This window comes from Ciconia boyciana, chromosome 8 (assembly GCF_034638445.1).
Source record: "Ciconia boyciana chromosome 8, ASM3463844v1, whole genome shotgun sequence".
NCBI classification, from domain to species: Eukaryota; Metazoa; Chordata; class Aves; order Ciconiiformes; family Ciconiidae; genus Ciconia; species Ciconia boyciana.
The window spans coordinates 57,271,633-57,299,045 of NC_132941.1; the positions used below are offsets into that span (position 1 = coordinate 57,271,633).

At 39.8% G+C, this 27,413-nt stretch overlaps 2 protein-coding genes and 1 long non-coding RNA gene across 10 annotated transcripts in view; 2 read left to right on the forward strand and 1 right to left on the reverse strand.

The window, feature by feature from the left end:
* The window catches only part of CASP7 (caspase 7), a 27,893-nt gene extending 21,731 nt beyond the window's left edge, over positions 1–6,162 (forward strand). For all 6 annotated transcript variants that reach the window (XM_072869705.1, XM_072869708.1, XM_072869707.1 and 3 more), the window contains 3 exons: positions 1,464–1,602; positions 2,226–4,506; positions 6,031–6,162. In XM_072869705.1, coding sequence (XP_072725806.1) covers positions 1,464–1,602; positions 2,226–2,449 — 363 coding nt within the window. In that variant the 3' untranslated portion in view covers positions 2,450–4,506; positions 6,031–6,162. The remainder of the gene's footprint in view (positions 1–1,463; positions 1,603–2,225; positions 4,507–6,030) is intronic.
* PLEKHS1 (pleckstrin homology domain containing S1) lies at positions 6,103–27,384 on the forward strand. Of its 3 annotated transcripts, none has more exons than XM_072869702.1 (15): positions 6,103–6,244; positions 8,739–8,873; positions 10,125–10,216; positions 10,322–10,428; positions 11,809–11,943; positions 13,293–13,368; positions 14,044–14,151; positions 14,820–14,915; positions 18,521–18,631; positions 19,635–19,750; positions 21,076–21,285; positions 21,395–21,496; positions 23,424–23,559; positions 24,357–24,445; positions 26,192–27,384. In XM_072869702.1, exons 2-14 carry the CDS (start codon positions 8,753–8,755, stop codon positions 24,423–24,425), a joined length of 1,479 nt encoding a protein of 492 aa, XP_072725803.1. In that variant the 5' UTR covers positions 6,103–6,244; positions 8,739–8,752; the 3' UTR covers positions 24,426–24,445; positions 26,192–27,384. The 3 variants fall into 3 exon arrangements, with proteins under 3 accessions (XP_072725803.1, XP_072725804.1, XP_072725805.1); XM_072869703.1 differs by having other exon boundaries at positions 21,079–21,285; XM_072869704.1 differs by lacking the exon at positions 21,395–21,496.
* On the reverse strand, positions 21,285–24,038 carry LOC140655334 (uncharacterized). Its single transcript, XR_012043749.1, has 3 exons — positions 23,967–24,038; positions 23,113–23,574; positions 21,285–21,524 (listed from the first exon to the last, which is right to left on the reverse strand). It is a non-coding gene; the product is annotated as an uncharacterized lncRNA (long non-coding RNA).
* Positions 27,385–27,413: the final 29 nt, after the last annotated feature.

The following is a 27,413-nucleotide window of genomic DNA, read 5'->3' on the forward strand; positions in this document are numbered from 1 at the left end:
GCTTGTCTGCTCTAGAAGAGCCCTGTAGGTTAATTTACTGAATTTTGCTGGAGGTTTTGTGAAAAAATGTGTTGAGATAAGTTGACTATGGGTGACTTGTATTGTTTGTTTTTAAAAGATTATTTATATACAAGATTCACAGATATGAAGAACATATTGTCATCGTAATTTTGTACCTCGTTTCTCTTTGTGCTTGGTAATACATGAACTTCAAAGCAGGAAGATAAACTCCCTCTTGTGCAGACAGAGCTGTGGACAGTATGTGATTGTCAATAGAAATAATACTGTCCAGGTCTCTTTGAATAAAAGCTCTCTCTACAAATTACTTCATTCTGCTAAAAGAAATATTTTTTCTTTCCCTCAGTAGCCTAAAAATTTATATTGCATTATTGCATTAGTATATTATTAATTGTATATTACTTAAGCTTTTAAAGACAGCTCTTTCAAACAGTATTAACTAACATACCATGGGTCTGAATTCTCGTTTTTTATCATAGTATTATGTACGTATGGGAGTTGCAGCAGATGTGGTTTTCCCTAGGCTTAATTAATCCTCAACCTCAAAGTGAAAACAGTGTCTATTTTAGACTCTTCATACTACTAAAGTGATGTTTCTTTTAATTATAAGTTTGGAATGGGTACTTTGTTGCCTTTAAAATTATCTTAATAAAGGCAACCAACTCATGTTATGTAAGCCCATCAGACTGCTATTTTTTTGCAAGAGCTGTCAGTCAAAGCTACTGATCAAGAGCTGAAACTCACCAACCTGGACTGTGGTCCCAGTGTGCCCTTTAGCTAAACCACATGATTAAGAGGAAATTAAGAATAAAAGAGAGAAATGGAAAAATGGTAAAAATGCAATATACTTGAAATGGGTGGTCAAACACTGGAACAGGTTGCCTAGATTGTAGAGCCTCCATCTGTGGAGATATTCCAAACCCAACTGGACACGGTCCTGGACATCTGCTGTAGCTGTCCCTGCTTGAGAAGGGGGATTGGACTAGATGATCTCAGGATGTGATTTTGTTGTTCTGTGAAATGTAGTGCTACAGCAGTGCGTGGCAGGAACCAAAGACAATGTGTAGTCCACTGTAAAGAAAATGTCCAGAAGTCATGCTGCACAAGACATTATGTAGTCATTGAGTGCTGAGGCTGACTCTAGACTAGTAAAATTAATTATTAGAATAAGCTAATGGTGACTTGGCACTTTGATAATCCACTGAGATCCACAGCCTGCAACACCATTACCTCCCTTTACTGTATGGGATGTATATTTTAAAATGGGTAAGCTAGTAACTTTATCACTGAACAATTAGATGTCCCCCAGAATTGCATTTCTGCTTTTAATACATGCAAAGTACTGCTTAAAACTGTATCCATTAAAAAATGTTAATGAATACTTATTTTTAGAACACCTTGTTTCTACTTATTGGACAAGTTCTCTTTGTCTTCACTGCTTTCAGGCATGCAGAGGCTCTGAATTTGATGAAGGTATACAAACTGACTCTGGACCTGCAAATGACACTCTGGAAACAGATGCCAATCCAAGATACAAAATCCCAGTAGAAGCAGATTTTCTGTTTGCATATTCCACAGTGCCAGGTAAAGAAAAGGGGGTCGGGATGGGGATAGAAGCCTAAAAACTTATCTCCCATATTGACTTGATTGTAGACTGACCCTCATTGATGATACATTGTACACTGATGGACAAAACACTAAGACCCAGCGTATGTTGGGCTACCCCTTTTACACTAGGTATAGCGGAAACAGGAGAAAGCCCAGATTTAGGAGGTGGGAAGACACAGACATTACAGATGGCAAAGGCAGTACTATTTTCTGGGAATCCTGCCCTTCCATGTCCCAGTTTAGTGAGTATGTTGAATATGTGATGAAGGCAGGAAGAGGAACAGTTACAGCATGAAACTTAGAGAGGAAAAACATGATATCTTACTTCTTGCAGTTTCCCAAATGCAAAAATATAGAGTGGTACTTTAGTAGTGTGAGGTTTGGAGAGTTAATACACATTATTCTCCACTTTAATGAAGTAGGATATGTGACACAAGTGATAGGAATTAAACTTTCTGTGTGTGCATTGTTACTCTTTGCCCAGAATCTTTTACACAAATTAGTACATATCTCTCTGCCATTCCATTCTTCAGCACAAGATAATAAGAAAACAGAGGAAAAATAACCCTATGTACTTTCTTATCTGTCTTTCCTGTAAGGTTATTACTCCTGGAGGAATCCTGGAAGAGGCTCCTGGTTTGTGCAATCTCTGTGCTCTGTGCTAAATGAGCATGGAAAACAACTTGAGATCATGCAGATCCTCACACGGGTCAACTATGTGGTTGCCACAAATTTTGAATCACAATCTGATGATCCACGCTTCAGTGAGAAGAAGCAGATTCCCTGCGTGGTCTCTATGCTCACTAAGGAACTTTACTTCTGAAAGTGTATTTTAATGCAGCCAGTGATGAAAGATCAGGATATGGTTTTGGGTAGAGATTTAATTATAAACTGGAGTAACACATTTTTAATAACAGAAATGAAATTACACTAGCTTTTTATATTGTATAAGCTGGGGTATCTGATGGATGGACAATATGCAAGATTTTAAAGAAGAAATAAATGCTGTGGGCCAACCTGACAGCTAATACTAATTACTGTATCTTGATTTCCCTTAGTGTGGCTGTCATGATTTATGGCTACTGAAGATGTTCTGAGAGTCAGCTACCTGACCCGTAAAGATTTATTCCAGAAAACAGATTGTAAATTACAAACAAAAAAATTAAATTGTGAGACTCCATCTTTTCTTTCACTGCTAGTTCATAGAACCATAACTTCCTTGGAAATTTCCAAAGACCATCATATTATGCGTATGTCCAGTGATGAAACAGTTTGTAGCTATTTAAAAGGGTTTCTTAGTCTAATATATTCATTTCCTTTTTATGAACATTATTAATGAAGACTAGTGGTTGCTCTGTGCTTAATCTGGAAGTCAATTTACTTAGTTATCACTCTAGCATAAGATGGATAAATAAAAAATCAATATTTGTAGATGATTTACCTGAATAGTATGGAAATGTAACAAATAGAAAAATCAAAATGAAAATCTTTGTAAAAGATTGGCAAACTGTAGTTGGATTATGCTTTATTAAAGCGCCATTGTAAAGATTTTTGCCTTGCAAATGACAATTAACTGACAGAACGGCCTGAAACAATGGTGTTGCAGTTTTTCTGCTTGCAGAAATAAAAATGTCTGCTTGTTGATTCAGAAGTTTTGAACCAACAGAAAGTTAATGCCAAGGCTTTGTTATAAAGCATTAAAATTTAATGTTTAAATTATAGAATTATATGTTCCAGTAACAAATGTATGTTTAGATATAGCTTCTGTTTGTGAGGAATTTTGCCAAGACTGGAAATACTTACTTGAATTAGAAACCAGAATTGCCTTTTTAGTTACTGTACAGTCTTGACTTTGTATTTTGGAGTTACGTTGGTGATGTTCATATTCCTACTTTTTATATTCTCTTTAGAGTTGGTAGCTAGCTCAAAAAGTAAGTTTAATGATTTGGTTAAACTGGTGACTGATTAGCTGTTCACCCTTTTCCCAGTTAATGTACTCTATACCCTTTTGAAATCTTCTAAGAAAATAAATGCATACTATTAAAGCCAAGTTACCAAATTATTAAGTTTATTTTCTTACAAATACTGTGGCATAGCGAGGCATATATTTTTTTCATAAGTCAAATTTACAGTCATTTGAATTAAATAAATTATTGTTTTATGGACATCTTGAGCATGAAATCAATAAAGACCTTTTTTTAAAATTTCCTATGAATATCTGCATGTTAGTCACTCAACCTAGTGAAGTGAAAACGAATCAAAATACATCCCAAAACCTCTCTCAGCCAAGAATGCAGATAGTCTTTGGCACCTTTTCAAGATGAGGTTTACAGTGTCAGTTGAAAAGTAGTTTAGAAAAGTAAGCTGGCATTGGGTGACTTGGGTTAGGCAGGCCACATCCTCTCTTAAGCCAAAATTATTGAAAATATTTTAATGGAAATATCCTGATCGACTAGCACTTAATCTTGCCCTGTCTATAAACTGTCTTTATACAGTAAACTGTACAGTGGTCTAGCAGTTCATATGAAAATGTTCTTCCTATTACTTCTGGCAAATAGCTCCATCTTAAACTATTTTCTGGCATTAGAGATATTCCTGGTTTACCACGATAAATGTGTCCAGTCAACATTTCAGTATTCGTTACTTCTCTCGAAGCTCTTTCATGTCTTTATAGTACGTTAGAGTTCATTTGCTTAAGGTTTACCCTGTTTTAAAATTTCTGTTAACAATATTCCACTGTCTCCAAAACTATCCTTTTATTCAGATACATTGTAGCTCTGAAGCCAGAGAGCCTTGGGAGCAATAAAGGAGCAAGTAGGGGCTCTGAAACAGGTCATTTAAGTTTTTAAAATAATGCCAAAGAATGTAACAGCATCACAGGTAAGGAGCACATTTCCTCTTATGTAGTACTTTTTTCTTAAAGGTTCTTTGAGAATGATATTTTATTTTTAAATATCTGTAAATATTTTTATTTTTAAAAAGCTGTAGCAAATTTATGTTAGCTCAGAAGCATTGGGAAACTACAAAAATTACTAGAAATAGTCCCTGGTCCAGCCTACAAGTGACCTGCTGAGAAAGAATCAGAGGAGTTAATATTAGTGAGTTTCCTCTATGAGTAGGAAAAGCTATTCGCCCTATTGGACATAATGTCTAAAAGCAAAAAAAAAGGTGGATGCAGCGGATCTGTATCAGATTTTGTTGTACATTTACCATGACGGACACTAAATACAGACAGCTTGGGAATTTCCAACTAATAGGTGAAATGGTAGCTCCCTGTCTAAGAAAAAAGGCAAAGTAGTAATGTTATTTGAAGCTCTTCAGTGCTCTAATGTGGCAAGCCAACGAGGCACTCTCAACATTTGCAAGAGGTCTCCTGGTAGACCAAAGGTTTCCTGGAAAAAGACGATAGGAGGACAAAGCAACAAAGGAGCACAGCAAAGCACAACAAAGGAGCACAGCAACTCTACCTGCTGACTTACAACGAAAGGAAGAAGTTGAGGCTGAATCTTAATCAATCTTCAGGCTAGTTCTAGTATATGAAATATACAACGATCAGCAGAAAATGCCTGAAGACACTGCCAGAGAGGAAAGCAACTTGGAAAGATAGCAGAGCAGTAGTGAAAGAAAGAGAGAAAAACATACCCCTGTGTCGGCACCAGTGTCTCTGCTAGATGGAGCATTAGTTTAGATCATGTCCAAAAACTATTAATATTATTTAAGAAGAAATTTTCCCACCGACAGACATCACGTCTGACTGGTGATGTTTACATGCTGAGGGCTGTGCCAGCCCAAGAGCCCGCAGGAGCCCATTCAGAATAAGGAAGCCTGACCCCTTCACTTGAGCAAGGCCAGGTAGCTGAGTAGTGATTTATAAGCTGTAGGGCATTTTAGCTTATTTCCTGATCAAATTTATAACTATTTTCTGTCTAAAAGCAATTCCCTTGCCATCTGCAGGATTAGCCAAATGGTTTAGTGTGTAAAATCATTATCATTAATGATATGCTGGATGTTTCTGCAGAGAATCCAAAAAATTCACCTATAACCAAGACAGACACTGACCCTACAATGAAAGTACGTTGTTATTACATAGGTAGCATAAGAAATCCTGCTTCACCATTGTATGTTTCAGTAAATGCTGTTGTTTGAATCTGAACTTGGCTACATTTTATGGTACTTTATGATCTTTTAGGGTTCTTAATGTTGCTTTATCTTCCAGTCATGGGTGGATATTATATTTTAGACACAGCTCAGGGTAAATGAAGGGACTGTTTAGAAAGCTGAACCAACAAAAACAAGCTGTCTCCAGGCTTTTTTCTGCATGGGAGACATTTATGGCTGCCTCAAATGTGCATATTTTTTCATTGCTTGTAAGTGAATATTCATCTTCTGGATTTCCCCTTTCAGAACAGTATTTAATTTGCTTCCCATGGCAGAAACAGGAATTTCCTTGTGGGTCATATTTCAGGATGTTTGTATTTACACATGGACTATAAGAAGGCAGTCACAACGCAGGGCAAGGACACATCGTGTTTTGCTGCAGGAGGCAATACAGGGAATCTGGAAATACTTAAAAGGTGTATTTCTCTAAAACCTTCTACACCATAAAGACATTTTGCCTGTAAGTATTAATGCAGTTTGTTTTCCTTATCTTGGTATTATATTTTTGAAGTTTTATAATAGCCTACATCTTAATAATTTGAAGCATTTTATTTGCATTTTGACTGAAGTGCCTCATTGCATTTCAAAAGGTTGAAAGCAATTAAATCTCTTAATGCCAGGCATACAAAAATCTGTGGGGATATAATCATGGAATTGGCATCGTCTATTCTGAATTAGACATAACCTGTTTAAAATGTTGCTTTCTATTGAAGAGAAAAGACAATTAAACGCAACAATTAAAAACTTTTTCCCAAAATGCAGCGTGAGATAGCACAACTGTAATCTCATGGGTTTTTGTCTTCCCACCTGCAAATCTTGACTTTTACTGAAACCTAGAAGAGGCTTTTATCCTGTCATAGGCTCTTGGAACATTGTTTTGTAAGAATTGCATCGTTTGCCAGTCGCAGTGACTCTGTCAGTCACGTTGAAAATAATATTACGTTGCCTTTCATTGCAACCCCAGGCATGTGCCCTTACTATTGACACTAACAATTTGACTTTGTGTGCAGTCATTTTTAGTTTTGGAAATTGCTTTTTTGTTCTTTTTTTTGGTAGGCAATAGATGAAAACCCTAGCAGTAAATTTTATAACAGTCTGTCACAGCATTTGTACAACAAATCTTTCTCCCAAAAAGGCAAAATCACAAAGGTTTTCCTAAAAAAAAAAAAAATACAGGCAGAAATGTTCTGCAGAGATCTCCAGTGGAGCTAAGTTTGCAGTGGGTCATTCTCATTTACAGCACGGTATTGCCTGGAACAGGAGGTGTGGAAATCTATAGCTTTAGTTGTGTGTCAGAGGTAAAATTTTGTGTGTAACCCACCCCATGCCAGGTGAGTGAGGCCAGAGAATAACCAGCCATTTCTGACCACCACTCCTGACCATACCATGTTTACTTCTGGCACCATGGACCAACTGACTGAAGAAACAGAAGCAAAGGAAACCCCTTAAATCTCTCAGTCCAGCCAGGGAGCTTAGCAAAGAACTAGAGAACAGCACTTGCTATCCTTCAAATTTTCCCAGAAGAGGCTCTGCAGCTTCAGGTGGCACACATGGAGACACTGTAAGCTCGTAGCTAACAGACAACTTCAAGCCAAGTTACTAAAAGGAAAGGATTTGATTTTGCAAGGAGTGAGAGCCTTGGGGTAAGGCAAAGGGAAACTTTTGAAAAGTTTCCTAAATGATGTTACAAACAGACGTGGTATTACCAATTGGAAATGTAAGTATATGAGAGAAACTAGATCTGATTTTAAATAAACAAGAAAGCAATTGTGAGATAGTGAAAAACTGTCCAGTGTGCAAAATGTAGTGCCGTGCATGCAATCGATTGGAAGGAGTGCAGAGCTCACATATGAATTGCAAAGAAATAGCAGTGCTTTGGAGGTCTGGCTCTGTTATTCTGACACCTAAATGGTGTTCTTCTTGAAGGAAAGCACCGAAAGGCAAATTAGCTCAAAAAAAAAAAAAAGGCAGACCATTAACCGAACTCACCTTTTACCTTCTACATGCTCCATCTCTGTGTTGCCGCACTTATCAAATCCCACAGACTGCTGCCTGCATGCTTTGTTAAAGGGTTATTTAACAAAGCTTCGGAGAAGTCCATGGAAACGCATCGGTGCATTCTGCCTCCCTGCCAGCCTCTATTCCCATCTCTGCCACAGCCTGGCTAAGCCAATGAGCAGGTTATTCAACTTCTTCTCAGGTTTGCAGTGAGATTCCAGTTTCCCTGGTAATATTGGAGGAGACATTGCAAAAATAAGTTGACGTAAATAAAAACAGATGCTCTCTGTTTACCCCTCTGAAAAATCATGATACTAATGCACCTCTTAGAAAGCTGTGAAGTTTATTTCGTCACTGTTTATAAATTTATAAAAAATGCTCTGAGGGCATCCTATTAAGAATGCTACAGACTTGCAAAGTATTACAATTACCATAGTATTATGACTAGATTTTCTAAATAGATTTTAAACTCTTTAGGCCAAGCTATGCCTATTTTATACAGGGCTGATCACACTGCTAAGGCAGTGTCAGAAACATATATGGAAAGCAATATTCCTCGGTTACAGGTGTTGTGTCTAGTGCAAAGGAAGGGGGAAAATGAAGTTCTGTTGGCAGGTCTCACCACTTCCTAGGCAAATCATCTCTTTGCCCTATGTAAATTTATAATTTTTATTATTTGCAATTTTATAATTATATTATAATAGAATAAATATATTATATTATTACAGCATATAATGTATAATTTACTTTATAAATGTATAATGTATATATAACCGTATAGTATGTTTATATAACTATATATAGTTTTATAGTATGACGCATAATAGTATGCTTAAATGATTAATATTTATTATAATTATTTATATAGTTTATTATAGATTTTTCTATGTTTATTTTACATAGTTTAATCATCACTATGAAAATAAACACTTGTGAGGTATTTGTTATTTTCTCAGGCAACCGTGCGTGCATGAAATGCTGCTCAGCAGCAAGCAAAGCAAAAGGAATTAGCTTCAAGGTTTTTGCTCTCTTTACTATCTGGGTGGAAGAAACAATCAGGATGGCTTCTAGAAGTAAAAGAAATTCTGCAGGTACAAAATTTCATTTACTAAGGTTTGTCAGTAGTAAGGTTGAATCAGGTTTCAGTCCATTCTTATCAATAAATGCTACTATTCTCTTTGCCCTCCACCTGCCAAGGATTTTGTGGTAAACAATAGGTGAAAAACAGGGGAAAATAGTATACTGAAAAATTCTGAGATCTCATCTGGACTTACACTGTGTGTTAATTCTGCTCCTCTGCTTCCTTCCTTAAAGAATCTGTCCTAAATGCAGCATTTCCCTTTATAGCAGAATTTTTCTTGTCCCTGACACAGAGGTTGAACTGACATTTGTAAAAAACATTAAAATCCTTAAAAATTAACTGGGAACTGGAAGATACGGTCAGTATCTCCAAGGCACTGATGATGAAGCCTTACCTCCACTGAAGTCAGTAGTAAATGGGATTTCAGAACCAAGCGTTTCTTGCATCACCACAAAGTTTGGTCATGTTATATTTCCCAGAACTTATGTATATTCTCTACTGTCCTATACTGGAAGATCCAAAATGAGGTTGACTGTGCTCCTTTCAGTCACTGGATTCTTAAAAAATAGTAATTTCCCATATACGGTTTATGGCTTAAAAATGGAATGAGATTGCCACTCCTTTCATTGGGTGGTAAAGCGCATTAATAAAACTGAGATTTTGATCAGAAATCCACCAGTGATTAGAAAATGTGACCCTTAAACTACAGCTGGCCACAGAGTATGCAGTCTCATGAACAAATATATTCAGGCATTTTTACCCCCAAGGTTTTAGCTCATATTTTACTCATAAGACTTCTTCCTGTTGTCACACCGTGATTCGCACTGTAAGATGATCTATCCTTAGCTGTGTTTGCAACCTATCCAGATTGAATGCCATCTACAAACTTCATTGGGGGGCTTTTTACTGTCTTTCAGATCACTAGTTGTGAAGTTAAGTAAGACCAGACTCCAGAAGTTAAATAAGACCAGTTAAATAAGACAGAGGCTCACAATATCTTCCGAGCCCCCTACATTGTCACTATCATTTGCTTACAGTTTGGGCCAGTTGTCAGCAGTAACATTGACATCAGGGAAGCATGGCCTGGTCCTGTGTTTTATAGCCTTGATTTGTGTTTGTCTTCTCTAATTGTAATGTGCTTTATGGCCATTTAAGCACAGAAACCCAGTGCTCAGCAACAATTTCCAGTTCAAGCAGGTCTTTGTAAGAGATTAATTGGCAGCAAATTAAGTAACGGTGCTGTTCATTTCTCTTTGATTAGTGAGACCTCAAAATACATTTTGCTCTGAAGGTGGAGTCTGCAAGCATGGATTCCTCATCAAATCACCACCTCTTCAGCTTTCCAGCTCACAGGTATACTAGCACAGATTAGTCATATTCCAGCAATCCTTCAACAAGCATCTGTTATTTCTGCTATCCTGAATTTTAATGAGAGACAAATTACTTTCTCTTCGGCAGAATTCCTGGAAAAGGCGTTTTTTCATCCTGTCCAAATCCAGCAAGGGCAATTACGTCCTGAAGTATCTAAAAGGCCAGAACATAAAAGGCTCCATAGCTGTTGATCAGTATGTAACTTGCATCACGTTTTTATTTTAAGTCATGTATCAACACTCTTAAATGGCCACTGATTGTACAGACACTTGTTCCTGATTGAGGTTCTTGACCCAAATCCCGCTGAAGTCCAGAAGAGAGTCTCTTGGGCTTTTGTAGGCTTTGTGTCCAACTTACAGTGTATGATATATGTAGAAGTAAAAATCCTAAATTGCTCTGATAAAATTTGGTACATATATGTGAGTGATTGTGGTGGTGTGGTATCTGCAAACCAGACATCTTGGATCCATGATCCCAAAGGCTGTATTCCTGTAGTAGAAGATATTTTATCTCCTGTGAGGACAGTGCTATGCATTCACTCACATGCGAGTAAGGATGGGCTATGCCACTCTTAACTGTGGCACACAACCTCTCCCACCTTACGGCTTTACAAAGCGCTTTACAAGTTGTGCAGAGGTCTCCTGGCTTTCATGTAGCCCTTTGGGCTGATGCTGGCTGCCCCACTGCCTCTTACTCTGCCGAGAAATTGCTCTGCTTGGCTCGTTTGGGTTGGTCCTTTCATTCCTCTCAGCACAGTGCCCACTGCAGCGAGGCCGGGGTGTCATTGGCTTTGTACTAGCGCCCTGTACCATGTCACATGTGGTATGAGAAACATAGAAGGGAAACAGTAAATGTAAAGGGAAATGTAAAGATTTTACCAGTCAGATCTGGAGCTTAATACTCCAGGCTCCTGGAATGGTTAGGCATGGAGGTCACTGGACTCACATTGCTGTTGTGCTTCTTCCATTAAAAGGATTCACATTGTAAAGCTTTTGAAAAAATTCCAGCTTGCTCAGTGGTATGTGGTTACATTATTACCATCATTATTGTGTTATTATTTTTACTAATTTAACTTCGTGGAAGTTAATGGAAGTAGTGCTTCCATTTAACTATCCATTAAGAGTACTTCTTGTCTGTTCCTCTTCCCCTCCATTAAAACACTGTTAATATACAATTAGTTTCAAATCAAATGTATTGTTCTGTTGTGGTTCAAAAACATCTGCAAGGAATTTTTCTTACTATTGTTTCTTTTCAAGATTCTATGTTAAACCAACAGCCCCTTTTTTCAGAAATGAGGATCCAAAATCTGGACACGAGTCTTTGCAAAAGTTTATTTTATTTTTTTGCTTGGAAGTTTTCTTCATTGAAAGACCATCTGTTTTGAATGTGTGAGCTTATTTTCTTGAGAATTTTTTCTGTGTAAAACTGTTTACCTTCTCCCATGCAGATCTCATCATATTATGCTGTGCTTAGAGAAAATATGCGCACACACACACACACATATGTATGTGTGTGTATGTTTGTATGTATGTATGTATAGTCATATAGGGTGTTTCATATGGTTATCTTAACAGAATCATAAATATCGAAGTTGGCATAAGCAATGCTGAAATTATGGAAATGGTGAGGAAGATGTTTAAATGCCTTCCTGAACAGGTGATGTCCATCAGTACTGGAAACAGATGTTACTACCTCATTGGGAGCAGCAGGTAGGCAGAGAAAGATGTGCAAATGCAATATGACATTAGTTAAGCTGATGTAACACTAAGCTGCTGCCCACGGGCAAGGTCCCACTTCTTCACAGCCGCTCCCATCCCTTCCTGTCTCAGCTACTGATGGCGCAGATCCAGGATGAAACGATTCAGCTGGTTGCTCCAATGGAAAATTGCTCTTTTCTATGTCATTTTTTTCCCCCTGTGGCCAGGTTAATTTTTTGCTGGTTCAGACAGGTGAGCTAACCTTCCCTGCAGCCGCACCGTTACAACGTCCAACATGTGAAAGTAGTGGTAGCATGCAGCTGGGAGCGGGGATGGCAGCGGCAGTACATCAGTATGGCGGTGCCATGTCAGACTGTACCGTTTAAGGGTCAAGGACGAGCGGAGAGCTTTGTCTTCTCACCCAGCAGCTCCTGGGAGTTAGGAAAGCTTCTGCTCCTTATGGATAAATCACAGGAAATAATCTTGCCCTGGAAAGTAGGTTGTTAATCAAGGGAAGCAGACTGAAGAGGAAAATTCCCTCAAGGGAAAACATCCCAAAAGGAATGACTGGGGCCTTTACTGCAGCAGGGGGGTGTGCTCCCTGCTCTCCCAGGCTGCAGTCCAGTCCTCAGCAAGGGCAGAAACTGCTGCTGTCGAGGTGATCAGCCAAAGCTCGGTTAGGCTCGGAGGACATTTGGCACAGTGCTCCTCTGCTGCTGCTTCCCAGCCTCTCCTCTTCAGTTTCCCAGCCACCAGCGTGTCAGGGATTTTTCTGCCTTTATGCAGAAGAGCAGCTGATGAAATGATAAGCGCAGAAGAAAAACACATACCTATGTGTTACTTGAGCATGCCACCCCACACCTTCCCCCAGGGCACTGCTCTCACAGCCCACTCTTAGTGGGAAACGTTCCAGAATTAATCCAACTAAATCCACTGCAAGCATGAAACGGCTTCAGCAGTCCTTTCATGGCATGTTTCTCGTCCTGCTCGCCCAAATGCATTCCCAAGCCTTGTTAGCTGTCTTTACGGCAGGACTTGGCAGAGCAGCATTACACACAGAAAATGAAGCAGAAAACACCATCCCACCTCTGTCTCTCTCCTTCTCCGTGTCTCTTGCACATGCACACACAGCCCCCCCGTGTACTTTTTAGCTCCTAGTCCTGGGCTGCACCTCTCTGAGGTCAAACGTTGCCATCTGGCTATGGCCACCCGAGCACTCTCTGGAAAGGAAGGTGCAGGTTTTCCCTGCTGATTTCAGGCAGCGTTATTTTGGGCCCCACAGGAAGAATTGGGTATGCAAATGGGTTTTCCTTGTGTTTTACCTGTGAGTAGGTTTTCATTTCTGTTGTTGCAACCTACAGGCAGGAAACAGAGGACTGGGTCACTGTGATATCTTCAGTCTGCAGGGAGGCCAAAAGAGGTGGATGCTGCCCTCAGGTGACACGTTACTGTACTTGATTTTAGAAAGAAAGAAGTTTGTAATTTCATTAGAAACCTGTGCAAAGGAATTTTCCTGATTTTGGCCTTGCAAGTTGGCTCTTGCCTTGGTTAATCAGAAATTCATTTTCCATATAAATCCTGTACCCTGGCTTTATGCATTAAGCAGGCATTGCACAGTCTGTCTGCGCTGGGATTGATGTTACATTGAAGGAATCTCTTTGAAGAGTAAGCCACATGGAAATTAGGAGATGATTGACATTATGCTGCAATGAATTGCACCTTTGATGCGTCAGAATGAAAACTTGTGTGTTATTCTTACCGTGAGCTTTTTGGTTATATTTACATGCTGTTTTACAAACTGATCCCCATCTAGTCTGTCAGTGTAGGAGCAGCTGGAAGCTCTGTTAGTTCAAGCTCAGGCCCAAGTTTCTGCACTTTGTCAGCCAGACAGGCCTATGAGTTCAGACTCAGCACTAAGCTACTTGCCTCCCTACAGCTTCCACTCGGCTCAAAGTGCAAGCAGGGCAAATTTATAGCTGCTTGAAAAATGCCATGTAGACACCCTCTCTGAGCCATTAGAAGTGAAATTTGGACTAGTGGGATGTGTTCATACATTGCAGTCCCTGCCCATCAGGTGCTTGTCTTCTTATGCTGCTGTCATCTAATTTCTAGAACCAAGACCTTCCAAATCCAGAAGTCAGAAGCCGGCCCTCCTCTTTGCCACTATTCTTGAATTCTGTAGATACAACCAGTTTCCCAGAAAGGCAAAGCTACCAGAAGGTAAACAGATTAGCCATCCTTAATAATGACTTTGCTCCTAGGGGTGACTGTGAAATTTGATTTGTAGAATTGCTTTTTTCCATGAAAAGTTCTTCAGAGCTTGTGCAATGGGTGCCTGGGTGGTCTGTTCTGCTCTCTGGTGGGGTTCCTGATAACATCAGAGAGGCCCCACAAAGGAGAGACTTTTGAGGAAAGTCTGCATGTAAGTAAAGGCAGGTGCTGATGGCAATGAGAATTTATATTCATTGGCTGTCTCAACTGACTGGCAAAGATTAGTGGGCATAAAATAAGCCCCTGCAGATTCGCTTTGACATGCCTTGGCAAAGCCATGTGATGATTGTTTTGTCAGCTGCCTCCCACATTCCTCCTGTTTTGTGATTGTGCTTTTGTCTCTTTCTTCAGGCTGTAAAGCCTAGAGGGGAGTCCAGGTACAGTTCCTCTGTGCCTTCCAGATCTTCCCCCTTAATATTTAAATAGAAAGGAAGGAAAGCATTGCTGCTGTCCCAGAGCAATTGCAGTCCCCATCCTCTGGTGACAGGCTGAGTAGCAGCCAAAGGAGTGTTGGGTTTCTCTGGTCACAAAGTTGTGTGCCGACGGCCCAGCTGGAGGAAGCTGAATGCAGGTGAAACATCTTTAGGAGGAGTCAACTTTTTTTCTTTTGTATACAGGAGAATGGTCCCTCAGAAGACAACAACAGGCCTAATTCAGATCCCGGCCCTCATCAGGCTCGGTGTGAGTCACCAAGAGGAGTTTTTCCAAGCCTGGTAAGCAGAACAAATCAAACAGCTCTTGACTTGTTCAGTCAGCAGAAATGACTACTGGCTCTCATCTCACCTGAGATCTGTAACTATAGATTATTCATCTACTTTCACAGTGCACTGAGTTGGTTTTCACTATGAAAGTTTCCTGAATATAGTTAGTCTGTTGTCTTGTTTAGCACTGAAAATAACCTAAGAACTTGCTTGAAATACCCTTTGTTTACTTTCTTTCTTAGAGGCAGATCCTCAGAGTTTCTGTGCAACAATTGCAACTTGTGGCAGCTCTCACAAACTTGATCAAGAAAACTCTGAAGCTGCACTGCTTGAAGATTTGCTTCTCCTATCACATTTCTCAGCTGTGCCACAGTCTTCCTAAATGGTTTCTTTCTGCAGCCTCTGCCAGTAGCAATTGAATCAATATAACTGAACTACAGAATAAGGGCTTGTTAAATTGAGGCACACCTCAGGACTGACCTTCTGTAAGCATAAATATGATTTCAAGTAATTTAGCTTCCATCTGGCAGGAATGATTTTAAAAGATGCAATGATGAATTTTATCACATATTATTGGCTAAGTGTTCTGACCTGTGTTCCCTGAACAAACACCTGCAGCAGTTTCAGATGGTTTTCACCCATCCTCTGCCGTGGATTATTGCCTTTGCAGCAGAGACAACAGAAAAGAAGGCACAACCAAGGCTCCACCACACCAGTATGCAGTTTGGCAGCTGAGTTTAAACCCATCTTTATTAGCAGTTTATGCATTGGACTATGATCTAGAGTGGCTGAGATACAGGGAAAAGAATCCGTTCTGCTACCGTAGCTGACAGGGTGGTAAATCATGTGCTGCAGTCACCATCCATGTGTACAGGCTGACAGCAAGTATAACATAACACAGCTAAATTTAGTGGAAAGTAGTGAAAATAGTTGAAACTACATTGCAATGCCATGCGCAGTTAGCACAGCTCAGCTGATGCACAGTACTTTATGAAGCTGCAATAATTCAATTGTGAGTATATGAGCTCTGAAATGCATTGAGTTAACCCTTAGTCTGATTTAACCAGTGCTGCTCTGGATGCATACCAAGGCACTCTTTCTGTCTCTTTCTTATGCCTGCCTTTTCGATCTCATTCATTAATTCTTCTCATACTTATAGTGCCTCAGAGAGCACGTATTGTATGCAACTGTTCGAACTAGGACAGACCGACCATGAGGGTTGAAAGATAAGGAATTTGGATTTTACCTTTTTAGCCTGAAGCAGAGGGAATAGCAGGAAGCTCATATTTCTCTTTCAGCATGTGTGAAAATAAATAACTTTGCCATAGAGCTAACAAGAAACAAAATTGTTTGTTCATTCGATAAAAATACTTCGCTTGCCTCATAAGTTCAGCATCTGCTAACATCTCTGGATCTAATCTCTGTTCAGTGATGTCTAGACAGCTGACTTCCAGATTAGTCCCTTGTATTTACGTCCTGTTAGAAGTATGACTCCACATTTCTAGTATCTGATTCATTTTCCTTTTTATCGGTGGTTCCCTCATCCAGGCCCAGATCTTGAAAACTCTTTGGTCAGTAGCCATTACTCATGCAAACAGGCCTATCAATGTCAGTTGAGTCCAGTCATGCAGGCAGGGACCCAGCCACCCAGGAGAGGTTTAGGGGCCTGACTCCTTTTCAATCCACATTTTGGAGCTACCAAACCACATCTGACTATCTGACTCAGCAATTCAGTATCAGCTGTTTCGACACACAGCTTTCAATACCTGAAATGCACCAAAATAAGGAGCCCTGACGTGTATCACCCTGTACTGCTCATTACTATATTGCAGGCACCTAGGCATCTTTGTCAGGAGTCTGGCTTCAATGTCTGTTAGACACACCTGATGTTTTGAAAGAGAAGTTCCTCTGTCCAAGGGCAACACATAACTTTTGACCCTTTCCCTAAGGAGCCTAAAACTAACAATTACTCAGTTGTTCTCCAGGTATCGTTTCCATCTTGTGCTACAGCCAATTTTCTCCATCATCTCTTTCTCTCTCATGTAAATCCACACCATGGTTCAACAGAGACTTAAAGAACTTGCTTAGCTGTACGTCTGAGAGTAGTTGTACACTGAGGTTAACTGCACTGCTCTGGTTGTAAAGCATCTGGAGGAACGGAGATGTTGGCAAACTGCTTTAGGGAAATGCAGTGCTGCTGCAGCTTAAGCTTCTCCTTCCTGTTGTCCCAATAATCTGCAATGGCACCAAGGGGAAACACTGCATTTGGCAAAAGGTAGGCACTGTCAGTGACTGAGGGCTCAGTTTGGGAAGCTCATGAGTGCTGTCTCCTCTCTGAAATTTCCTAGCAGCTGGAGGATCTCAAGACTTCATAAAATCACCTCCTCTTCCCCCTTTTCCCCAAGTGTTTACTCGTTTGATTGATCCAAAGCCCCTGAAAAGTCACTAGGAAACTCATTCGTGACTTTGTGTCATGACCACAGAGCCAGTCTTGTTCCTGCTGGGGTTTTGTTATGCACGTCTTGAAGGACTGTTTGTAGGTTTGTTCTGACTCCTACAGCACGTGCTTTTTATGTCATTTATACCAACAAGGAACAAAAATAAATTCATCATCTTTAATTTCTATTCAATGCCAGTTTCTTCTCTTTACATGTAAGAGAGTAATTAGTTTAATTTACTTTACCTTGAAAACAGTAATATATTCTGTGGCATGTTTAGCAATTATTAAAATGGTCACCATGGAAACCAAGGATGTAAGTGGAGAGATAAAAAACGGTTGCATCACAAACATGGCATGGGGAATTGTACTGGGAGGCAGCTAAATACTAATTACCATACTCTTCATTATAGTGAAGTCAACAAGGAGACATAAAAATAAATAATTTATCTTTGTGACTTAGAAAGGTAAACTTGGTGGAGGGATTAATTTCTCCTTGACTTACCAAATTGCTGCAAACTTAGTATTTCAGGTATTTGTGAAGGCAGAATATCACCCAACACACAAAGGATTCAATCTCAGATCTCCAGCCCTCTGGGATATGTTCTAGTTCATGGAGAAGTATGAGTTAATAGACTTCTCATTAGTCAGGGAAATCCCAAATTCATTCTTTACTTGATAGCAGTTAAAAGGGGCTTAAAAAGGACAAATATCTCCCAATCAACTTCTAGATTTCTTACAGATTTTTTTCCTAGTGTGAGGACTTTAGAACTGAATGCAAATAAAAAAATCTTTTGCACACAAGTGACCCTAAATGCATGCAGGTTCGTACATGAAGTGTTTAACCCACTTGATTTTTTTTAAAAATAACGGGTTGTGAACATGCAGTCAATTGCAACTGCCGGGTTACCACAAATCCATCTATGAGAAGTACTAATATTAGTGGCCAGTTTTGTCCGTGGACAGTGGATCGCAAAAGTATAAGTAGGAGCACAACTACAGAAACCTTGTTCCTAAAACAGACTGGCTCTGAGCATATCTCTCTCCCAGGAGAAACATGTCTTCCCCTGTTTTCTGTAGATATTTGCTGGTTCTATTACTTCTCCATGTAAATGGAAAAATACATGTTAAACAATCTCTATAACTGAACCTGTTAAATACAAAACCATTCTTTTAACAGGATAAAAATCTGGGAAAGAGTGAGGAAAATCTGCTGTCGTCGGATACAGATGAAGACATCAAAAAGGACGAAGATGACTACTACCAAACTCCCAGCAATATTTTAGCAAAGGTAGTTTATCAGTTGTGAGTTCTGCTGGTTTGTTAATAGCTCCGAGGAGACAGGAGACATTTAATGAGCCAAAGAGGAACTGGTATGAGGAACCACTAGTACCTTGCAAAAGAAATACATAGATAAAGCAGTAAGTAATAGAGCTTTCATTTGTACAAGAAAAAATACACTAGACACATTCAAAGATTCTTTCTGGTAGAAAGTGGCATTTTGACAAAAACATTGCTGATTTTGTTGAAATTCCCCAAATTGACTGTTTCATTGTAAATGGCTTTTGCCTGTTGTATCACAGGAGTTTTTTTCAAAAGTGAAAACTTCGTTTAGAAAATGTAGCTGTATATTATTTTTATATATTTTAAAACGTAATTCTGTAGAAGCATCAGTAAGCTGCATAAAATGAAGCAGTACTTTAAAAACACTGTGAAACATTTTGGTATCTACATTTCACTGTAGAACAAGGGAGCAGGAGGAATCATACTGGTAATTTTAAACAAATTTGGGCACCTGATTTGGGAGGCTAATTTCTCTGGGCTTCCCATGTAGTTAGTCATCAGGAGAAGCTAAGTAGTCAGTCTTCTGCAGAAGTCACAGCCTCTCTCCAAAGACTGTACAGCTAATTGAAGGACATTAACAATATGATTTTGTCATCTAATCGAAGTGCTTTAAGTTCAGCACACCCAAAGTACAAGACTCTTTTTTTCAGCCTGCTTAAATTAAAACATAACAAAATTTTTGTGGTAGTACTTTAGAATATAGCTGGACATGTCCCAGCCTGAAAGGAAAGCAAATGGTAGTGTCAATAGTACCAGATAACATTAACTTCTAAGTTTCAACCACCTTTCTAGCTCATGGTTTCTGGGAAGTTACTTATTTGGGGAAAGCCAAGATATATTAGCCAATGTGTTTAAACAGCATGAGCACTGAACAAAATAAGGAAAGTAAGATCTTTTCTGTAGGCAGAGCAAGGATATTTACATCTTATGTTGTTATGTCTTTCCAACAGTGCACTACTGAAGTTCCAAAGCCTGACCCTACAGCTGAGACTGATGTCCCTGTGCAAGAGACGCCAGTGCAGAAGAACCCAGTAAAGGAGAACATTTATATGTCAATGAAATCACTGTAAGTAGCAACTTCATTAAGGTTTTGAAAATTAAAAGTGACACAGTGGTAAAGATAGAGCTATCATTTGTGGTGTTTACATAACAATATCTAGGGGCTGCATCTTGTTTGAATGAGTCCTTCTTTGGTCTTGGTTCAGAAAGTTCAGAACTCGTGGGAATACCAGAGTGAAATTCAAAGTCATCAACATGAAATTTAAACTCCCATTGCAAACTCATGCATTTAGACAGCCTCTGACTATAGGATGCAGCACTTTTTGTTGATTCATACTTTTTCTAGGTTTTCATGACATAACAGCCTAGCACTTTACTCAGATACCGCAGCCAAGCTCCAGCAACCTTTCAGACAGGTACGCTCCAAAGCAGGCAGCATTAGTTAGTGGTCAAAAGAGAAAGGTAGACATGGGGCATTAGCTCCTAGCTTTTCCAGTAAGAAGTTATGTGATCCTGAGTAGGTCATCTCCTTCCTTCCATTTTCCCATCCAAAGAACGGGTCTGATGCTGTGTACTTTGAAGGTACAGTGTTTGGCATGTCACGGAGAAAGACCTGAACTTTGTGTCACAGTTGTAGTGCCACAAGGAAACTTTACAATCTCCACCATGTAGCACAGTATACTGTGTATACACTTGGAGTATACACACTATACACGGTAAAACCATACTACCTGAGCCAGAAGACTGGTCATTAGCTGTTAGCTATGGCCTGCCACCTACAGACAGTCAAGTCTCATGCTACATAGTGGGAGGCAATTGGAAATGCAGACCCACAAACCAGTTTATTCCAATAGACTTATTCAAGCTCGTCTGTGTCTTTGAGAGCCCCTGGACAGAATTACTATAGAAACCTCACAAGCCTATGCCATCTGAGTTAAAATATACCAAGAGCAGCTTTTGCTACTAACCCCAGTCTTGTTTGGAGCGTGGAGGGGAGTTGGCTCCAGGCATTATAAGGCTCATCATAAACCTAAAAAGCGTTCAAGCACATCTGAATTATTGTATCTCCCAGGGGACAGCATGACATCCCTGCAGAAGCCAGTACAGCCAAGGCCAACAATCTGTACTCAGTTTCTTTTTCAAGGCATGTTGTTAGCTGGAATGTTTTCAGGCTTAATAAACAGCCTTTAAATACTGAAAAGGTTTATTTTGGGATTTATAGTCCACTTTTAGAAGGACTTTATTTTACTTAGCTGTAATTTTGTCCACTGGATATTGTACAAGAACTTGTTATTCTTTGCTTCACTGATGGCTATTTGATCCAGCTTCAAACACAGCAAGAGTACCTGGAATGGCCAAACCAGTTCATTTTTTACCACCGTGCCTCTTCAGCAGGTTGCTGGATGAGAGTTGCCAGCTCACATGCAGACATGATGGGCTCCTGTCTTCTCCCGAATGCCAAGACAACGGTGCGTATCCAAGAGGCTTGGAAGCAAACAGAGACCTAAAACTCCCAGAAAGCAGCACCAGCCAGCAGCCAACCCTTCAGAGAAGGCAAAATTCATTACCACTTTCGGTGGTTCAGTTGTCTATACTGCTCAGGTAAGTGTCCTCTCCATTTTTGTTGCAGAAAAGACAGATATGTCTTCTCTGTGGATTTCAGTTGGGGTACTGGTAGAGCGTGCCTGGTCTCTGATGTTTTCTCTCACAGTCAAGTTACAAACGAGACCCAGCTGCAGAAGTTGGATATTTTCATGCCCCTGGCCGATATTAACAGTTACCTAAAACTTACCGAAGCAGCAGGACAAATATGGTAAGTTCTGGGTGACTTGTGATGGTGCCTGTCAGATGTGAATGAGAAACAATCAGTGTAGGTACAGAAATGTACAACCATACACATCCATGTACGGTTTTGGCAGTGCAGAACAGGGCAAGGTCAATGTATGCTGGTACTTCAGTGATTCCTTTCTGCTCTTTCTGACTCTTCATGTACTTGAGTTTCTATTTCAACTGCTGTTGAAAAGGGCTATATAGAATCAAGATCCCTTAGCATGCTGTGTAATAATTAGCAGTGAAGTCCCACCCCAAAAGCTGTTCTTCTAATGTTGGTGTGAAATCAGCTAATTACTGCTCGTCAGTTTTACCTTTGATTTGGTGAACCACAACGATGGCACGTCTCAGAGATATAGTGAGGGGATATATCTTGTGATAGGGTAAATGGGGCCTTTCAACCAAAAATCTTGCAGGCTTTAGTATCAGTGGCTAATAACCCTTTGTTATTGATGACAAAGCCAAAATGTAGGAAGCACATTGAAGTGATAGACTTCAAGTCCTATTTATTTGACTTCTGTACCCCCTTATGTATACTTAAGTCTTATGAAGAAAAAGGGGATTTGTGGAAAGAGGTGACAGTCCTTTGGAAAGCCATAAAACCTGTCTGTCACTGGAAAGGGTGACAACATGGAACCTATGGGCACAGAGGGAACCATTTCCAAACCTAGTAAATTCAGTGATTCACTCTTTTTCATCAGATCCTTTCTTACCTTTTTTTCCCTTTAACCTATTAGCCTGTGTCCCTCATATCATTGACCTATATCACATCATTTTGTAATTTAAGTAGTAGCACCTGCAAAGCATTCTGAGACTCTTTAGTTAAGTGTGAGCTGTAAGTGAAAACTTAAATTATGTTACATAAATCAAGCTGACTTAAGATGGATGCCAGCATAAAATTATCTCCAAATAAATCCCAGCACTGCTTCAGTGGTAGGAATGAGTGCTAGACAGAGATTTTTCACAAGTAGGTGTTATGGGCTAGAGCACATACGTCTTATTAATAGTCCCACTGGAAATTAGTGCTCTCCCGAGACCTTCAATATCAAGGACTAGGATAAAGAAGAGGGAGCAGAAAACATGTTCAGTGCATACTTCTGTGCTACCTGTTGGTCTTTCACTGCCACACAGCACTGAGACTGCCTTTTGCTGTTGCTCTCATATTCACACTGATCAGGGGCACTGTGTGCACAGCAAGTCACTTTGTTTCAGCCACTGTCAGCAAGAAGAAAAAATACCATTGTAAAAGGGGCTGGAAATGGGACCCCATCTCAATAACTGGATCTACATCTAAATTTACAGACCTTTCTCAGTGGAAATTCATATTGAAAGAATTTGGAACAGAGCACTAGGTCTGACTGTCAGGTCAGCTAATTCTAAATAGCTTGTCATCAAGGACAGTCTATCAGAGACCAGCAGGAAAGAGATACTGGAATTTCCATAAGGGTCCCGTCAGGACAGGAACAGATCTCTGATCCTCGCAGTTATATCATAGATAAAACATATTATAATCAGTTTTAATTCCATTCTTTTGGGATGACTTTGGAAATCATCTCAGTCAAACATAGGGCTAAACCATCTGCAGCAGTGTACATGTACCTGCAGTGAGTCTGGCCGACTGCTTTTGAACTGGAATCCCCAACTCTCACTGGTGACCTTGCTAGCACCAGTCTCACTTGTTAACAGGCTGCAATGTCGGTGTCGTGTGCTTTTAGGAGGACCCGTTGGGATGGATAAAGCAGCTTGATTTCAGCTAGAACCAGATCCAAAAGTTGCAAAGTCATTCAACCTGTGTGTTATTTCCAGAGGGCAGTGCCATAAATGCAGTCCTGTTCAGCCATTGCCATTATGTTAGCAGTAACTGGATATCCCATATGTTTCCTTTATTATCTGTCCTCCAAATACCCTAGTGTCTCACAGTGGACTGGTCCTTGCCGACTGGGATGTTTGTTTAATCACGGAGACCATATAGTGGCTGTGAATGATCTGCAACCCCAGGACGTGGAGGAGGCTTACTTCTTCATCAGCAGGTCCACGAGAAAGGAGGTAAGCTTGACTAACCTGAAGGTGATAGTCAAATGAATCAGGCCAAATGAGAAAGCAAGTTGCTTTTTGCGTTTCAAGTGGCTTCATTCAAACCAGGTTACTCTGTTTTGAGTTTGGCATGAATAACTTTAGTACCAAATAGCTCCTCAGCATCATTCTGATGTAGCATCTCTTATTCCTGGGCTATTTGGGGAATGCAAGGTCAGCACTGCTGTCTTTAAGGACTTGATCTCAAAGAGTCTGAGCAACCCCAAGAGATACTACCGGGCAACCATAAATTAGTTACTTGGTACTTTTTGGCTAAGGCCCGTGAATTGCAAACTTGGGGAAATAAACAATTGCCTCCAGTGGATATGTAGTTGCTTATAGTGGTTTTAGATATTGAGGGCAGAGCCCTAGACACATACCTCCTATTGGTTATCAAGCACTACACATCTTCTTGTGTGATACCACTTTTCTTGAAGAATGCGGGAGATTTCTAAGTGGTGCCTTAACATCACTGTGATCTTCTACATGTTGATACCTATGTTTCTCTCAGGTGGACTCATATTTCAGTATCCAGGTTCTCTGACTCATACCTGAACACATTCCTATTTGAATTTTGCCGAGAAAGTTGAGGTCATCAGATGCTGTAGCCATCTAAAGAAAAGAAAGCCAGTCTCAGCAACAAAAAAATACTGATCTCTCTTAACGGGGTATTTTTATTTAGCTAGTTAAAATACAAGTCAGATAGTAGCACAAATGTTGATCAGATATAACAAGCTATAAAAGTTTATCTTATTTTTTTCTTTTTTAAGGTGAAACTTACTGTATGTAGGATTCCACATTCAGATATCTTCCATGTTAAAGGCTGCTCATGTTCCTGAAAAAAGACCTCAATGATTAAGTAAGTGCCAAAGTTCAGGGGAAAAGATCAGGGAGAAGAATGTGATATATAGTGTATGGAGGTAATCTTTATCTTCTGGAGCTGCCAGACATCTTTTGTTGCTGAAGTACAAAGAATAGAGAACATGGATTTCATTTTCATTTTATGTCCTAATAACTTGTTTTGTTGACATGACTGGCATGTATTTGGCTTGTATTATTTCATGTTGGCATGTATTTCAGTTACACAAAAAAAACTGAGGGTCAAATCATTTATGAAACCTTTGCACTGTGTATACTTTGTACTTCAGTAGAAAGTACTAGTTCACACCTCTGCTCACCTCTTTACACTGAGTTACATTGATTTATACTGAACTCCTCATCAGTTAGGGGTGTGGAAACAACCTACATTTGGAACAAAGCCATGTTTTCCCCTGTTTCTCCTTTTCCATGGAAAGGCAAGGGCAAGCTGAGAGCTGTAGTGTTGGAAGGAAGGCTGGTACATAAAGTGTTGTGTAGTGATTCAGTGGGGTCTCCTTTTGTAGTATGCCCCTCTTATGTTACAGCCACAAAAATACATTCAAGGGATGACAGGAAAAAGAGCTGGTTGGAGAAAAGGAATGTGTCTGGAGCACATTTGGCAGCCAAAATATGCCCTAAGTGAAGAATGAATGAATGGATTTGGGAGAGAAGAGGGCTGGCCTGCTCTGTGAAAGTGTTACCGGTTAAGACAGCTGGGAAAACCAGAGAGAGAAATTATGTATACAAAGGCATGTGCACTCAGCCCAATGCACACAGAGTTCACTGAAAGAGCTTTGATGCTACCAAGTACTACCATAGGGATCTCACTGGTACCGCAGCATTTCCAGAGCAAGTGCTCATTTGTTTCCCAAACAAGGACATTTCCTGCAACTATTTATTTGTGAATATGTCTTGCTTCCATTGCTATCATAGAAACATGACTGATTTTCAGCTAACATCACACCAAAAAGGTGTTGGTGCTAGATATGGAACTGCCTGCAGGGGTGCCTTTAGTGGATGCCAAAAGGGAGCTTTGTCCTGTACTACAGTGACCTCTGTTGCTTACAGAAACATGGTGTGATATGGTGTGTATGCAGAATGCATACCTATTCTCTATATGGATAGGTAGACATTTGTATATACGTGTTTGTGTGCGGGTGTATTTACATACATATATATTGCTGTAAGACAGATTATATTAATATACAATGATGTGGCAAAAAACCAAATCACTGGTTTTGAGTACAGATAATTTTATCTTGCCAGATACAATCAAAATAACTACTGGGTTTAGCACGCATAGGATTATTGATATTAAGAGATTTATATAAGCTTTGATTAATGTGGATTTGGCCCAAAGGAGGTATTTGTCCAGCTTCCAATTGAATTAGGCAAGGTCAGCTACAACAGTAAGAAACTACACTCACTAAAATCAGCGTTGGTGCCACTTACTCCAGTAGTAAATTTGACAAATGTACTTTGTATACTTCCTTTAAAATCCAGTCTGGACTTTTTAAAAAATCATTATAAAATTTTATTTAGCCAAAGATGAAAACAGCATTGGTAACTCAAAATGAACAAACACAAATATGTATACAATCTATTCAGACTCAGCTCCTATTCAAAAGATTAAGTTCCAGACTGAATGTTTCCACAGCCTGTTTCTTCTGCTTTTGAGATAAGAGTGTTTGGGACATACTTATTTCTCAAGGTGGGAAAGGATCACTTTTTGATATTTCTGTTTCAGTGGTGTTCAAAGGTCTGTTTGTGCTGATTTCTGCGTAAAGACAGAGGGAAACCCCAGTTCTGGAACTACAGAGGCTGAAAACGGAAGAAAAGACATTCCTTGGGAGCTCTTCTCCAAAGCTGCTATGGGACTCCTTTGCTCTGCACTGCCTCTTTGAGCACGACAAATCCATTTCTGCCTAAGGAGTCCCTGAGGGATGGGATGGCCGACCATCACCATACAGGGCTTCTTCCAGCTCTGTAACTGTGTCAGCCTGCTAGGACAGTCCTCTAGGCCTGAATCCTAAAATCACAGATCATCTAGTTCAAGAGTATCCACTGAGGATGTCACCCTCAACCTTTCCTGCCCAAGGTTTGCCTAAGCACTTCTTCTGAACTTCAGAAAAGGAAAGTCCAAACCTTTCTGTGTTGTTCCAAGACTCATCTCTCTGTATCATTAGGAAGTTTTTTCTAATATTTAACCTAGATGATCTTTTTAGAAAATGAACCTGTTTTCTTGTCCTGTTTTCAGTGGGCACGGAGAATGCTTGATTTCCACTGTCTCCAGAGAAATCTTCATTCTGGAAGGTGTTTTTATTGTCTGTTCTCCCTTCTCTGTTTTTTTTAGACCAAACATCCTGCATTCTTTCAGCATTTTTTCAAACATTTCCTGAAAGTGGTCATATGTCACTGAACTGTGAGACATACCTCGTGTTTCCAGTTATGGGTGAACAAAGGAGGCGAGACAGCTGTAAAGCAATTTCCTGGGACTTTATAGGGAACCGTTTCCAAAAAGAGGTGAAGGAGCGAAGCTGTGAACTGTACGTGGTGGTGGGAGGAGAGCCACCACTGTGGAACCTGCACGTGGCGTTGCTGCTGAAGTAGACATTGCGCCATGCATGCTGCACCTCTTGGCCATGGAAGAATGTTACTTTTGGACAAAAATAGGATTTGGGTAGATATAGCATGCACAGGATAATTCCAGAATATTTCAGAAAACTGGGGGATTAATTCTCTATGTCAGTAAACAGTTACTGATGTGTTACCCTATAATTGATCATTATGTCAGTTTGCACAATGATAAATGCAGATAATTAATGTCACATATTGGCTGATTCATAACACTTAGAGACATACAATATGGAACTGACATCAGTACAGTGAATTCTGGTAGGGTGTGTGAAGTTGTCTGCCCACATACAATTAATAAATGTGTTAACACTTTACAACACATTGTATTCTGT

Coding starts and splice junctions, on each gene's coding strand:
- PLEKHS1 (XM_072869702.1), top strand. CDS start 8,753: ATGAAATGCTGCTCAGCAGCAAGCAAAGCAAAAGGAATTAGCTTCAAG. Junction 10,217..10,321: donor TTCAGCTTTCCAGCTCACAG/GTATACTAGCAC, acceptor TCTCTTCGGCAG/AATTCCTGGAAAAGGCGTTT. Junction 21,497..23,423: donor GAAGCAGCAGGACAAATATG/GTAAGTTCTGGG, acceptor CAAATACCCTAG/TGTCTCACAGTGGACTGGTC.